Below are 12,018 nucleotides of genomic sequence, written 5' to 3'. Positions count from 1 at the left end.
AAAGATGAATGTGTCTTTTACAATGCTGATTATTCAATAGTCAATTCAACACACATTACATATTCAAAAGGATCCAGTGTCACAATTCATATTCTAAACAGGTTAATGTGTTTTCATTGTTCTGAAGACTCGGGGTCTTGGGTTATCCTTTCGCCCAACTGAATCCAACTTCATTTTAAATTTGTGTTCCTCACTTCAAATGTGACTTACCCTTGATTGTTCCTTTTTCCAGTAGCCTTCTCACTGTGATAATGTCTCCATCATTATGGTCTTTTCTTCTGATTTGTCAGGTCCTCCTTAGAACTTCCCATTTCAGGAAGCAACCATACCAGCCATGACTACTTACAATCCAGCTTAACCCTTGACTTTCTGGGCTACTCTACCCTACCCAGGATTTTTGGCCTTCTTTTATGTATTATCTTCCCCATTAAGGGGAGCTAGATGGTTCAGTGAAAAGAGTGGTAGGTCTGGAGTCAAGAAGACCAAATCCAGCCTCAGACACTTACTTGTTATGTGAACTTGGACAAGTTGCTTAACCTCTTTGTCTCAGTTTCCTCAGTGGTAAAACCGGTCCCTTGGAGAAGGGAATGACAAACCACTCCAGTATCTTTGTTATGAAAACCCAGAACAGGTCATGTAGAGTTAGACATAACTAAAAACATTTTTTAACAATTTCCCCATTTGAATGCCAGATCTTTGAGGGCAGGGACTCTATTTCATTTTGCTTATATTTGTAAACCTTGTGATTTAAACAATGACTAGGACATAATAAATGCTTTATCTGTTTACGTACCTATTTTTTTTTCTCAAGAAAAGTCTCATGGTGACTACTTGATATCCCACAAAAATCACATCCTATTCCTTCTGTTGGATAGTGTCATAGTCATCTAAACATCTATTTTCTCCAGTGGATGACAGAAATATTTTTGACTTGAATCTGTGTCCCCCTACATTAGAGTTCTCTGAATATTAAATATGCCATGGGAAAAGTAAGAGAGCTGACCTCTAATGACTTGATGGCTGGTGAGAGAGTCAGGTCTGGAACAAAAAGAAGCCTTACCTTGAATAGATATAACTATAGGCTTTGTTGATAGAGTATAGGCTAATTTAATGGGTAGACTCAACCCAAAGAGTACAATACATTTGGTACCATGCTTCAATGCCATACTAGATAATTTATTTGATGTGGCCATATGTCTCAATTGCAATCCAGGTAGTTGGTTCTACTCAGGCTATATACAAACTGGTTTCCAGTGTCCTTCAGATGTTAAAGATATTGTAATTTAAGCAGAGGAAGGGACAGATAGCATAGACATGGCATCCATCCAGAGTAAGTGGGATCTCGGGTCCATTTGAATATGCCAGTAAGAATAGTTTAATATGAGTAAGGAGAGGAATTATTAGAATTCCTTTTTAGTAAGAGCTGCACTCATGGATATTCATCAGTTATTTTAATTCCATTTCCTTGTCACCTCCACTGTCCCTACAGCTCCAAATCCCAACCAAAATTAAACTAAAGTCCATCAGTTGGGCTTCAAGTTGTTCAAGTTATCTCTGTAGATTCAGTCATCCACACCATAGCAGTCTAAAGTGCTTTTAAAATAAGAGTTTTGGAGTAGCCTAATCATAATTTTTTCTCTCTTTAAGAAATTGTTTTTATTTTCAGTTCATTTCCAAATTCTCTCCTTCCTAGCCCCTTTTCTACCCATTGTAAAGATAAGCAATATAATAACCTATTATACAAATCATAATTCTCTTGAATTTAATCTATCTGGTTAAAGAGTGATCTATTTTCTAAGTTTTCAACTTGAATTATTCTAAATGTTTTAAGCAATAAAACAAGAAGTATATAGTATTTCCCTGCCCTTATTGACATTTCAATTTAGTTGCAAATGATAATTAATAATGCAAGGCAATAAGAACCTACTGTGAAGGACACAGTAAGTGATATAGGAGTGGCAAGGAGAAAGAGAGAAGCATAAAAATATAGGAAAGATCATTATGCATTTTTCTTTAAAAACTACTGACATGTAGATAACAAAGAGCAGTGGGAAAGTACAGAGTCCAATGAGACTTTGATACTTATTAGTTTCTTCATGATAAAGTAGCAATAAAAATAGTTATATTAGATACTTCCAAACCTTATTATGAGGATCAAATGAGAGAATAAATGTGATATGCTTTTATTTCAATCAATCAAACAAGCTTTTATTAATCACTTTCTATGTACCAGGCATTTATTGTATTAAGTACCAGGGATATAAAGAAAAAAACAAAAAAGGTCCTACCACCAAGGAGCTTACATTATCATGGTAAGATAACATGGATATAAATTGGTATATACAAGATATATTCAGAATAGGATATCAGGCATAATAGAAATAGTAGTTGTGGAAGTGGTAGTAGTAGTAGTAGTAGTAGTAGTAGTAGTAGTAGTAATGGTAGTAATAAATATAATTCTGCCCTGGCCTGACAGCATCTGGAGTATCATTTTCCCTTCTTGGTAGGATCTGAATGAGAGAATGTTAAGAAAAAGGGAATCATACAATTGGAGGATTCTTTAATCACGAATTGCAGAAACTGTGGAAGTTTTGTTTGCAGAAAAGGAGACTTTGGGGGAGGTGCAATATGAAAAATGCCTTTCAGTTTTTGAAAAAGAATGATTCTATGCAAGAGACAGCTAAGAGACATATACTTCACTCAGAATTACAAATATTTGATGGAATCTTGTCTGACTGTGTGACCCTGTGCAAATTATTTAACCTCTATCAGCCTCAGTTTTGTCATCTGTAAAAAGGAGATAGCAATAGGACTTTACTAGTTGTGAGAATCAAATGAGGTAATTTATGTAAATTACTGATAAATCTTAAAATGCTATATAAACCTTAGCTATTATTATTTAAAACCCTTACCTTCCATCTTAGAATCAATACTGTGTATTAGTTCCTAGGCAGAAGAGATTTAAGGGCTAGATAGTGGGGGATAAGTGACTTGCCCAGGGTCCCATACCTAGAAAGTGTTTGAGGTCAGATTGGAACCTGGGACCTCCTGTCTCTAGTTTAGCCATTATTATTAAGAGTAATTAGACATCCTCTGTTTTGTCCCAGAAAGCAGAAGAGGAACATTTAGGCTTTATGTAAGAAAAATCTTCCTTAACAATTTAAAGTATTGAAAATTTGAATTTTGCCTTGGGAAATGAGGAATTCTCACTCCTTCAAGGTATTTGAGATGCTTGATAGGGTTTTATAGAGGAGACACTTTTCTGGTACAGAGACTAATAGTGTTGGAAAGACCAAGTGGTCTGTGAAATCAAAGGACTTTGCTTCCACTCCCAGCCTTGTCATTATAACGTGTATGATCATGGGCAAGTTGGTGTCCTTCAGTGTTTCTCCAGATCAATAAAAGGAGAGGATTAGGCTCAATTTACTCTGCTGTCTCTTCTGGCCTCAAATGTGTATTCCTCTGAACCTCTAAGGTTCAGATGTAAATTTATTTTGGGGAGATGAGGGCTTTTTTAGGGGAAGCTTGTGGAAAGGAAACAAGACTGACAGTTTGTGGGAGAAGGGCCCAACTGGGAGTGGCAGTTGGGTCTTGTGACTAGCACTTCCTTCCTGCCGGGGGAGGATGGGGGTCCTGGGGTTGGAGGAGAGAGGAGCTTGTTCAGCCCAGTCTGGCCTGGCATGCTCATCTTGGTTCAGCCCAAAGACACAGGCTTCTAAAGGTTAGAATTGTTCTTGTTTGATTCAGAAAATGAAGAAGACCAAGAACCTTATGAATATATCAAACCTTACGATCAAGATCACAAAGCTTTACAAGAGGGAAAGACAGATAATTACATTAACAAATCAAATCAAGAACAAATGATCCAGTCAGAAGAGTTAGTTAAGGAGATAAACTGCACAATCACAATAGAAGAAATGCTGGCAGCATTGGGAGTCAAGAATTACGAAGAACTTTGTGAAAAGTATGTGGAAGTGGATAAAGTGGATAGAGACACTAAATTTGCAGTACAAGAAAATCATATACCTGATCCAAAACAAAAGGAAGAAGAAGAAAACAATGTAATGCTCCTATCACATCTTCCTTTCTCTGATGTAGAACTCACAAACTAGACTGTCAATTAATAAAATATATACAAGCTTTACAGACAAGAATAGCAGAATTGCATGAAATGAGCTTGATACAACAAACAGTACCCCTGGATTACAATTTGCACAACATCAAACCAGGAGACATAGTATACTTAGAAAATTTCAATAGAAAATTGGCTACAGACAGAAAATGGACTGGACCACATGAAGTATTGCTTACTACCCCAACAGCTATAAAAGTTGCAGGGAAAGACTCATGGTTTCACTCTTCCCATGTGAAACCAGAAAAAGTTCAACACCACTGTAACAGACATAGAAGATAATTAGACAAAAGATAGGGCTGAGAAATAAAAACAAAAACTGATTAACATAAAAAGTACAACACAAAGAAATAATAGTGACACATAATGTTCAAGACAACTTTCCAGCCCAGAGGAAAAGCATCCCAGAGGAAAAGCAACCCAGAGGAAAAGCAACCCAGAGGAAAAGCAACCCAGAGGAAAAGCAACCCAGAGGAAAAGCAACCCAGAGGAAAAGCATCCCAGAGGAAAAGCATCCCAGAGGAAAAGATTTTAAACCAGCCCAGAGGAAAAGCATCAAGAAAAGATGCTAGAGACAAGAAATGAAAAAAAAAAGCTGAAATGGACAGCTAAGACTTTGAACTTTGTAAATGTGTTTATATAAGAAGAGGACAGATCAAAAATGAGATTTATATGTAAGACTGAGTGTGTTGAAATAATAAAACAAAAGTAATTTCACATATTAGGGAAATAGCATGCATCACTACATCACATGGAAGAAAGAAGAGATCCATCAGTCAACATGAGAAGTGGAAATCTGAAGAAACTTGATAAGTATTAATTCAACACAACACTATTAGACACAAAACACAAAATCACAAACTGACATTGAGAGACCTTGTTTATATAAATAAGGGTCTGAAATTGTATTTATGCAAAATGTAAATATGTATATAGTTAGTTCCATTAGGTCTTAGGCAAATAGAAAGATCGGTAGATATTTCTATTTGACTGACATCATAATGTGGAACAATGTGTATTGTTGTATTATATTTAAATAATTTCTGTAAAGAAGGTATTAGTTTTAGTTAACTTAGAGTAAGTAGTATTAGCACTAAGATTCAATTTCTTGTAATTGTTTTGTTCAACATTTTTATACTGAATTTAATGTAAAACCCCAAAATTACCCTTACCCTTACTTTTCTGCAAAGAATCCTTAGAGTAGATTTAGTAAATTGGTAACTATAATATAAATATGTGACCTTGGGAAGGTCACAACAAAAAAAGGGGACGATTGTGGAAAGGAAACAAGACTGACAGTTTGTGGGGGAAGGTCCCAACTGGGAGTGGCAGTTGGGTCTGGTGACTAGCACTTCCTTCCTGCCGGGGGAGGATGGGGTCCTGGGGTTGGAGGAGAGAGGAGCTTGTTCAGCCCAGTCTGGAGTAGCATGCTCTTCTTGGTTCAGCCTAAAGACACAGGCTTCTAAAGGTTAGAATTGTTCTTGTTTGCTTTCTGTGTACTGCTAAGAGTCTGAATTAGAACAACGAGAGTAGACGGGAGTGGGACAAACTCTCCGCCAGCCTCTGGGGCCTGACCTTAGGTCTGCATCTGAGAAAAAAACTCCAATCCCAACTAGTTCTTAAACTTTATGTTATTGAATTTGCAGTCAGATAAGAGGACTATCTTTTCTGATCATAGAGGGAGCTGAACTTCAGCTCAACCATTCCAGGACAAAGAGTCCTTATCGGACTCCTACGGCTTCCTCTCAGCAGGGGGCATCTCCCTCCCTTGCCTCACCAAGCTATATACCCTCTCTTCCCTCAACCTCCTCCATACCCTCATACAAACCTCCCATTATTCCCCATTTATCCCCTTGTTTTTCAAATCCAATTTCCTTTCCCAATAAATATTACAAGCTATCCTCTGAAAGAGAGGCCCAGTGGTAGAGGACTTTCAGGTTAAGGGCTCAGAATGGTCATGTCATTCACTTAGGAATTGTGAAAGTTCCCAGAGTCATGATGCCAGGACCAAGCTTTGGGCTCCCAAATCTAGTTATGGATCCATTACTTCAATTCTGGGATCCTGTTCCATTTGTTGGAAACAATATTGAATAATCAGCAGTTTGGCCATTTGGAGTATGTTTTCATTTTAGAGAATTTTTGCTAGACAATATAGCCCAAAAGAAAAATTAATTCCAGTCATAGAGAGATGAATAGATTTCTTCCTCCCTGAATCTGATGTGGATAATACTTGAAGGAAGAATTACTTGCTCTCTGCTTCAGTTTCTCCTTTTAAATAAGGAGAGTGATGACAACAATTACCTTTTTTGATAGTATCATGTAGTTTTAATTTCTTTCTAAAAAGAGGTGATTTTCAAGAAAAACCCATCATTTTCCCCTAATTTACTTTGTAGATGTAAAGTTGTACATGGCATCTTTGGCAATACTTACGATGCCTACTATTGAAAGACAGTTTCAGTTGGGTTCTGAAAGGTGGTACACTTTTGGAGCCTTCCTATTTCCATGTACACATTCCTGAGATAATGACTGTCAAAGGAAAAGTATTTTGCAAAGTAATTCCAAAGGGGTTGGTGGTAAGTTTATCTCCATAGAAAGTTCTAAGAAATTATATGGGATGTTCAGAAAATATAACCTTAAGAATAGAGATTAATAAGTTGAAGGGGGAAAATCACCAGAAAAACTGCCACAGCAAATTGATAATAGCTTTGGTAAAGTAAATATGCCCCTAAAATGCTAAACAAAACATTATTTTTATTTTAACTAAACAACTGTTACCCCCAAGAAGGGGAGTGAGAGACAAAGACGCCTTGCATTCCTAATCCCAACAAGAGCCAACCCAAACTCAGTCTATGCAATTCCTAATGACACAAGGGAAATGGCTTAAACCACACTGGAAATAGAAAATGTCTTTAATAGTTTCTATAATAAACTTTTCACCTCTTGGAGACATTGGGCAAAGAAATCCAGATAGCTCTAAAAATGTGAAATAGGCAGCAGGAAATTAGCAAACTCAGTTTTCAATAACTGAAATTATAAGTGACAACGAATATGTCAAGAATTTTCTATGGAGTAGCATATGCATGAAATGTATGGGTTATATAGAATTAGACCCTCAAAAAAGGATATTTTCCTTCTCACATTTCAGAGTATGCTCAAACAAAATTTCAGCTTTTGTAAAAATGGTCGTGGGGACAAAGCTGGTCTTCTATGACTACTCTTCCCTCCTCACTTTTATATGAAGGAAAATTTCAATTTCTTTTTAAAAAAACTTTAGATACTTTTAAAACTATCATTTAAATATTTAATTATGGGAAAGATACAGGGTAGCATCTCATCTTCTTCCTCTTCCTAATTTTGTTGTTACTCTTGTCCTGCTCTTTCTGTGACCTTGCCATTTGTTTCTTTTTCTTCATTTTATCTGACAGCTGTATTAATTTTCCTCCCTCTTCCTATACTTATCTAATTTTTCTACTCTTTCTGGTAAGTGTCTAAGACTATATTTGAATTCAGAATTTTCTTCTTGATTTGAAGTCTAGACTTCTATCTACTGTATCACCTAGTTTCCTCTGATACTTTACTTTGATGCATATTGATGCATTAACAATTTTTGTATCCATCTGTTGTTCCCCAAACTCAAGCACTTTTCTTCTTTTCACCTTCCCCATTTCTTTAATGTCTATTTCTTTCTTTTCACTTTTTTTGTGGGTCAGAATACTGGCTAAATTAATCTCTCCCCTCTAGCTAACCCACATTATTTTCAGGACACTAACTGGAACTCTTATGAGCAAGGAAGCTGTGGTGAGGACCTGGGGCAATTTAGGTCAATTTTGCTTCAATTTAGATTGGTTTTGGACCCAGCCATGGGTCTCCTGGTCAAGAAGAACACAAAAGCATTGTTTAGGACTTTGTCTCCTTTAACTCAGAGCCCCAGAGATCCTCTTTGCCAAATATTATATCACCTAGGCTCCAGATTTTATCACATTTGGTTGGTTATATTTTTGTAGTGAGGATGAATCAGTATCCAAAGTTTTCATTTTTCATAGGCATTCTTTATCTATCTATAATATGCAGCACCCTTACTAAAATTCTCTTAATCATGGCTTGGAATTTTAAATGTTGGGTTCCAGATGACTGTTCCCCAGGTCATATCATGGTAGAAAGGTTTTTAGTATGGGCTTTGTGATAGGCTTGGCTGACTGCTATCAGAGGACAAGTTCCCTGTTTTGTTACCATATTAACTACACTGAAAGTTCTTCTGGGGGAATGATCAGTTTGGATCACTTGGCATCTCATTTCCATGAAGTGAATTGTGTAAAAGGAGATTTTAACACAGAATGGAAATGGACCACTGCCAGAAGCAATGAGTGACAGACAGGACAGTTGGAATGTTGGAGAGGGGGAGCTTCTGGGATATTTACTAATGGATGAGAGGTTCGGTTCTGAGGCTTGGACTAGAAGCAGGTCCTTTCCTGATCTCAAGCTCTGAATCACACCATTCTCCCTAAGGATTTCCCAGTTGAATTCAATGCCTTTATTGTCTGTGAACTGATCCTGATCTCTGCTCATCATATGAATGGACTGCCTGGACATTTCAGCTTTGCCCAAGAGGGATTCTCCCTGGAGGGAGGGCTGAGCCAGCCCCCAAGACAGAAACATCTTCCCCTCTGTCAATTATATATTAAAGGCATATATTGTTACTTTAACATTAGTTTAAGATTGCCATCATAGGAGGAAAAGGAAAATAGATAAGGTTTTCAGACTGGTCCTGGCTGTTGGCCAAGCTTAGGGACTCCTGTTTGATCTCTTACCTCAAACCATCATAAGTATCCTATCTCAAATAAATAAAGATCATTTATTCGATAGCAGTCAGATCTCTAAACAAGGGAAAGAAGGTTGAAGGGTGGAAAAGAAGGTTGGAGGGTGGAGGTTGGTCTGAGAGGAAGATCTCTAAGAGAATCAGGCAAAAGCAAAGTACTGATTCGACCAATATTGGTCTTCTTCCAGCAGGAGTTTTTATCAGAATGGTATTTCCAGGAACATTAGGTTTTGCAAAATTTGATCACCTAATATTCTCCATTCCTGTGGTGTGACCAAATCTGGTTAAAGCCCTCTGTTTACCTGTGTTATCATTATATTTGAAAAGGCACTCAGCATTCTGCCCTGACAGGAAGAAAAACCTTTGGGGGGGGGGGGGGAGTTAGTTCACCAGCACAATCAAACTAATCTTAAACTATCATTCTCAGGTATCTCCTCATTTCCCTTTTAACAACAGAAAGTTGCTTCTCTTCCTTAAAGGTGATGACTTTTTTGGTCACAAAACTCTTAGATACCATCTCTTAAGCAATGGAAGGACAGCCTGCATCCAGTATTGTAGAAGGACAAAATTACAGATCCTTGTTGTGTTGAAAGATCTACAAATTGAAATCACAGCATAACTGTATCTGCTTCCTTAGCATGCATAGTTTCTCCAGTGTAAAGTTGGGATCAATTTGAGGCATGCTTTTTATAAATAAACTCTCCTCTTGAAGGGAAGGAATATTTTTGTCCCTGTTCATCATAGCACTTATCCCAATTTTAAGGATATAGTAACAGCAATTAATTTGTGGAAAATTTAATACTTTTAATTTTTTTTAATCCCTGAGACTAGGTTTCTCCATATGATATAATATCACTTATCTTAGTCCATAGAATATGAGCATTTGCATTGAGATGTAACTCCTTGAAAACAGGGTCTGTTTCATTTTTGTTTTTGTATCCCAGATCTTTTTGTCTGTATTAGCAGAGTACCTGGTATGTAGTGTTAAATTTATTGTTTGGACTGAATAATATTTTAGTTGGTCACCAGGGATTTAATTACTAAATCCCAAATGAATTACTAAAGTCAGGATGGAATTTGTGGTAGTTTATTTTACAATAAAGAGGGGATATATTAGGGAAGAGAGAAAGAGAAGAAAAAGAGGGAGATAGCTGATCTGGACTCCTCTGAGCCAGGCAGGAGTTCAGAGGCCCAGCCAAGGGAAAAGAGTCTCAAGATGATGGGCCTCTCCAGAAGTTGGTGCCTCCAGAAAGGCCAAGGGAAAGGGAGTCAGCCTTTACACTCACCATGTGTCAGTTCAAAGGAAAGGGTCACCAGGAAAAACAGGTCCAGTCAGCACTCTTCTGAATGAAGAATTATTCTCCACTCCAGTAGAACTGCCAGTAGATCTTCAGCAGAAGTGGAAATCTGAGTTGAACTTCCAGAAGAACTGCTAGAAGAACTGAGTTCAGGCCCTTGCCTCTCTTTTAAAGACCTCTTTTCTTGTGTCACTTCCCTTAATCTTTAGGTCTACCACTCTGCTCTAGAACCACCCAGAAGGCAGTCAGTTGATTCTGATTCATCACCCACTCTTTCATATGTGGGTCACAGACCTCCCACTCAGTGTGTGAGATCAGTGTTCCCACTTTTTTTTTAATTAAATTAAAATAGGCAGATCTCCCTACTCAACTTTAAGTACCATGTTTACACTTTGGGAATTAAATCTAAAAATAGACAGGTGATTACAATTTAATCTTCACAATCAAGGAAGAGCTAAGTACCTTCATTGTTACAATCCGGGGAGAGCCAAATCCAATTTTCACAGTAGTAAGTAATTAAATAGTTCATATTGATTATTGATTCAACTAATATATTTATGATTATGGTAGTGCTACAAATCTTCTGAGAAGTCAATACTTCATCATTACTCCCAAAGACTTGTGATTTCAATTAGTGTGAAGCCATTCAATCATTAAGCATTGATTATGGACTTACTGTGTGCTAAATACTGTGCTGAGGATTCACAGAAAAGACAAACACTGCCTTTACTATGAGAATTACAATCCCTCTGTACTTCAGTTGAAAATTCATTATTGGTGGTCAGCCTCCTGGTGATGAGCTTTTCTCAGATGACAGTCTGTGTTAGGGGCCCATATATATAGCCTTTCCAGCATGATGGAACTTTACATGGCTTGGGCTCTCAAAGTACCCAGTGGTGTCAACTATTGAGAACCCAGAGTCAGCTCCAAATAATATTAAGGCTCTAGGACGTTAGTAGAAGAATATATAGCAGAGTATGTGTTATTTGTGTCTTGTATTAATAGATACCAAAAAAATGAATGTTGGATAACATAATCTGTCAGTGAAGTTTTGTTTAAGAAAGTTCAGTTGAACCTTTTTTTTATTTTATCAAGTGCTATATACTAAGCTAATGTTTATAGTTAAAAAGAAGAAAATTGGTTATGTTAAAGAATTCTTAATGGTTTCTCCAATAAATCATCAGACAAATTTATATCTTGTGCTTTTAAAACTCCTTTGTATTTGTTTGTTTAAAATGCAGCTTATGATAGTAATGATTAATTGAACTAATTGATATGAACCAATCTTTGACTAACCATTATGTGCCCTGGAAGGGCAGAGAAAGATGTACTACCTGATTGGTAAAAGAGATGATACTTTGTCCTTGGGCGCCTTGCACAAGATTTTTCTGGTGCATATAAATTAGAGTTTTAAAAAAAGCATGTAAAATTATAATGAAGTTGGTGGTAATAAGCATTCTTGGGAGGAGAAATAGGAGAAATAATGAATTTCCACTTTAACATGCTTGGAAAATGGCAGAGAAGAGTTTTTGTAGCATGAACATTTATATAACGATACAATGATGTACAATGATAAATGATGTATAATAATAAAGCATTTTCTTATTAGTAATTGTTTTCTTCCTGATCTGTAGAACCAGAAAGTTAAGTATAAATGGTATGCAATTTACATGTCAATTTCATTAAATCTCTGGGGCAATTTGTTTTTTCATTCATTTATTCAATACTTGGAATGTTTTTCATTCATTAAATGTTTACTGAGACTTTATTTT

At 36.7% G+C, this 12,018-nt stretch overlaps 1 protein-coding gene across 3 annotated transcripts in view; it reads left to right on the top strand.

Annotated features, from left to right (window-relative positions):
* Positions 1 to 12,018, top strand: part of LRRC69 (leucine rich repeat containing 69) — a 138,159-nt gene that overhangs the window by 125,832 nt on the left and 309 nt on the right. The window contains exon 9 of one of the 3 annotated variants that reach the window (XM_007488086.2): positions 3,748 to 11,969. The exons of 1 other annotated variant lie outside the window; for it this stretch is intronic. In XM_007488086.2, coding sequence (XP_007488148.2) covers positions 3,748 to 3,864 — 117 coding nt within the window. In that variant the 3' untranslated portion in view covers positions 3,865 to 11,969. Of the gene's footprint in view, positions 1 to 3,747; positions 11,970 to 12,018 lie in introns of those variants that run through there. One more of the 3 variants, XM_007488088.2, reaches the window with a different exon arrangement.

This window comes from Monodelphis domestica, chromosome 3 (assembly GCF_027887165.1).
Source record: "Monodelphis domestica isolate mMonDom1 chromosome 3, mMonDom1.pri, whole genome shotgun sequence".
Classification (NCBI taxonomy): domain Eukaryota; kingdom Metazoa; phylum Chordata; class Mammalia; order Didelphimorphia; family Didelphidae; genus Monodelphis; species Monodelphis domestica.
This window is presented reverse-complemented; position numbering and strand designations above follow the sequence as displayed.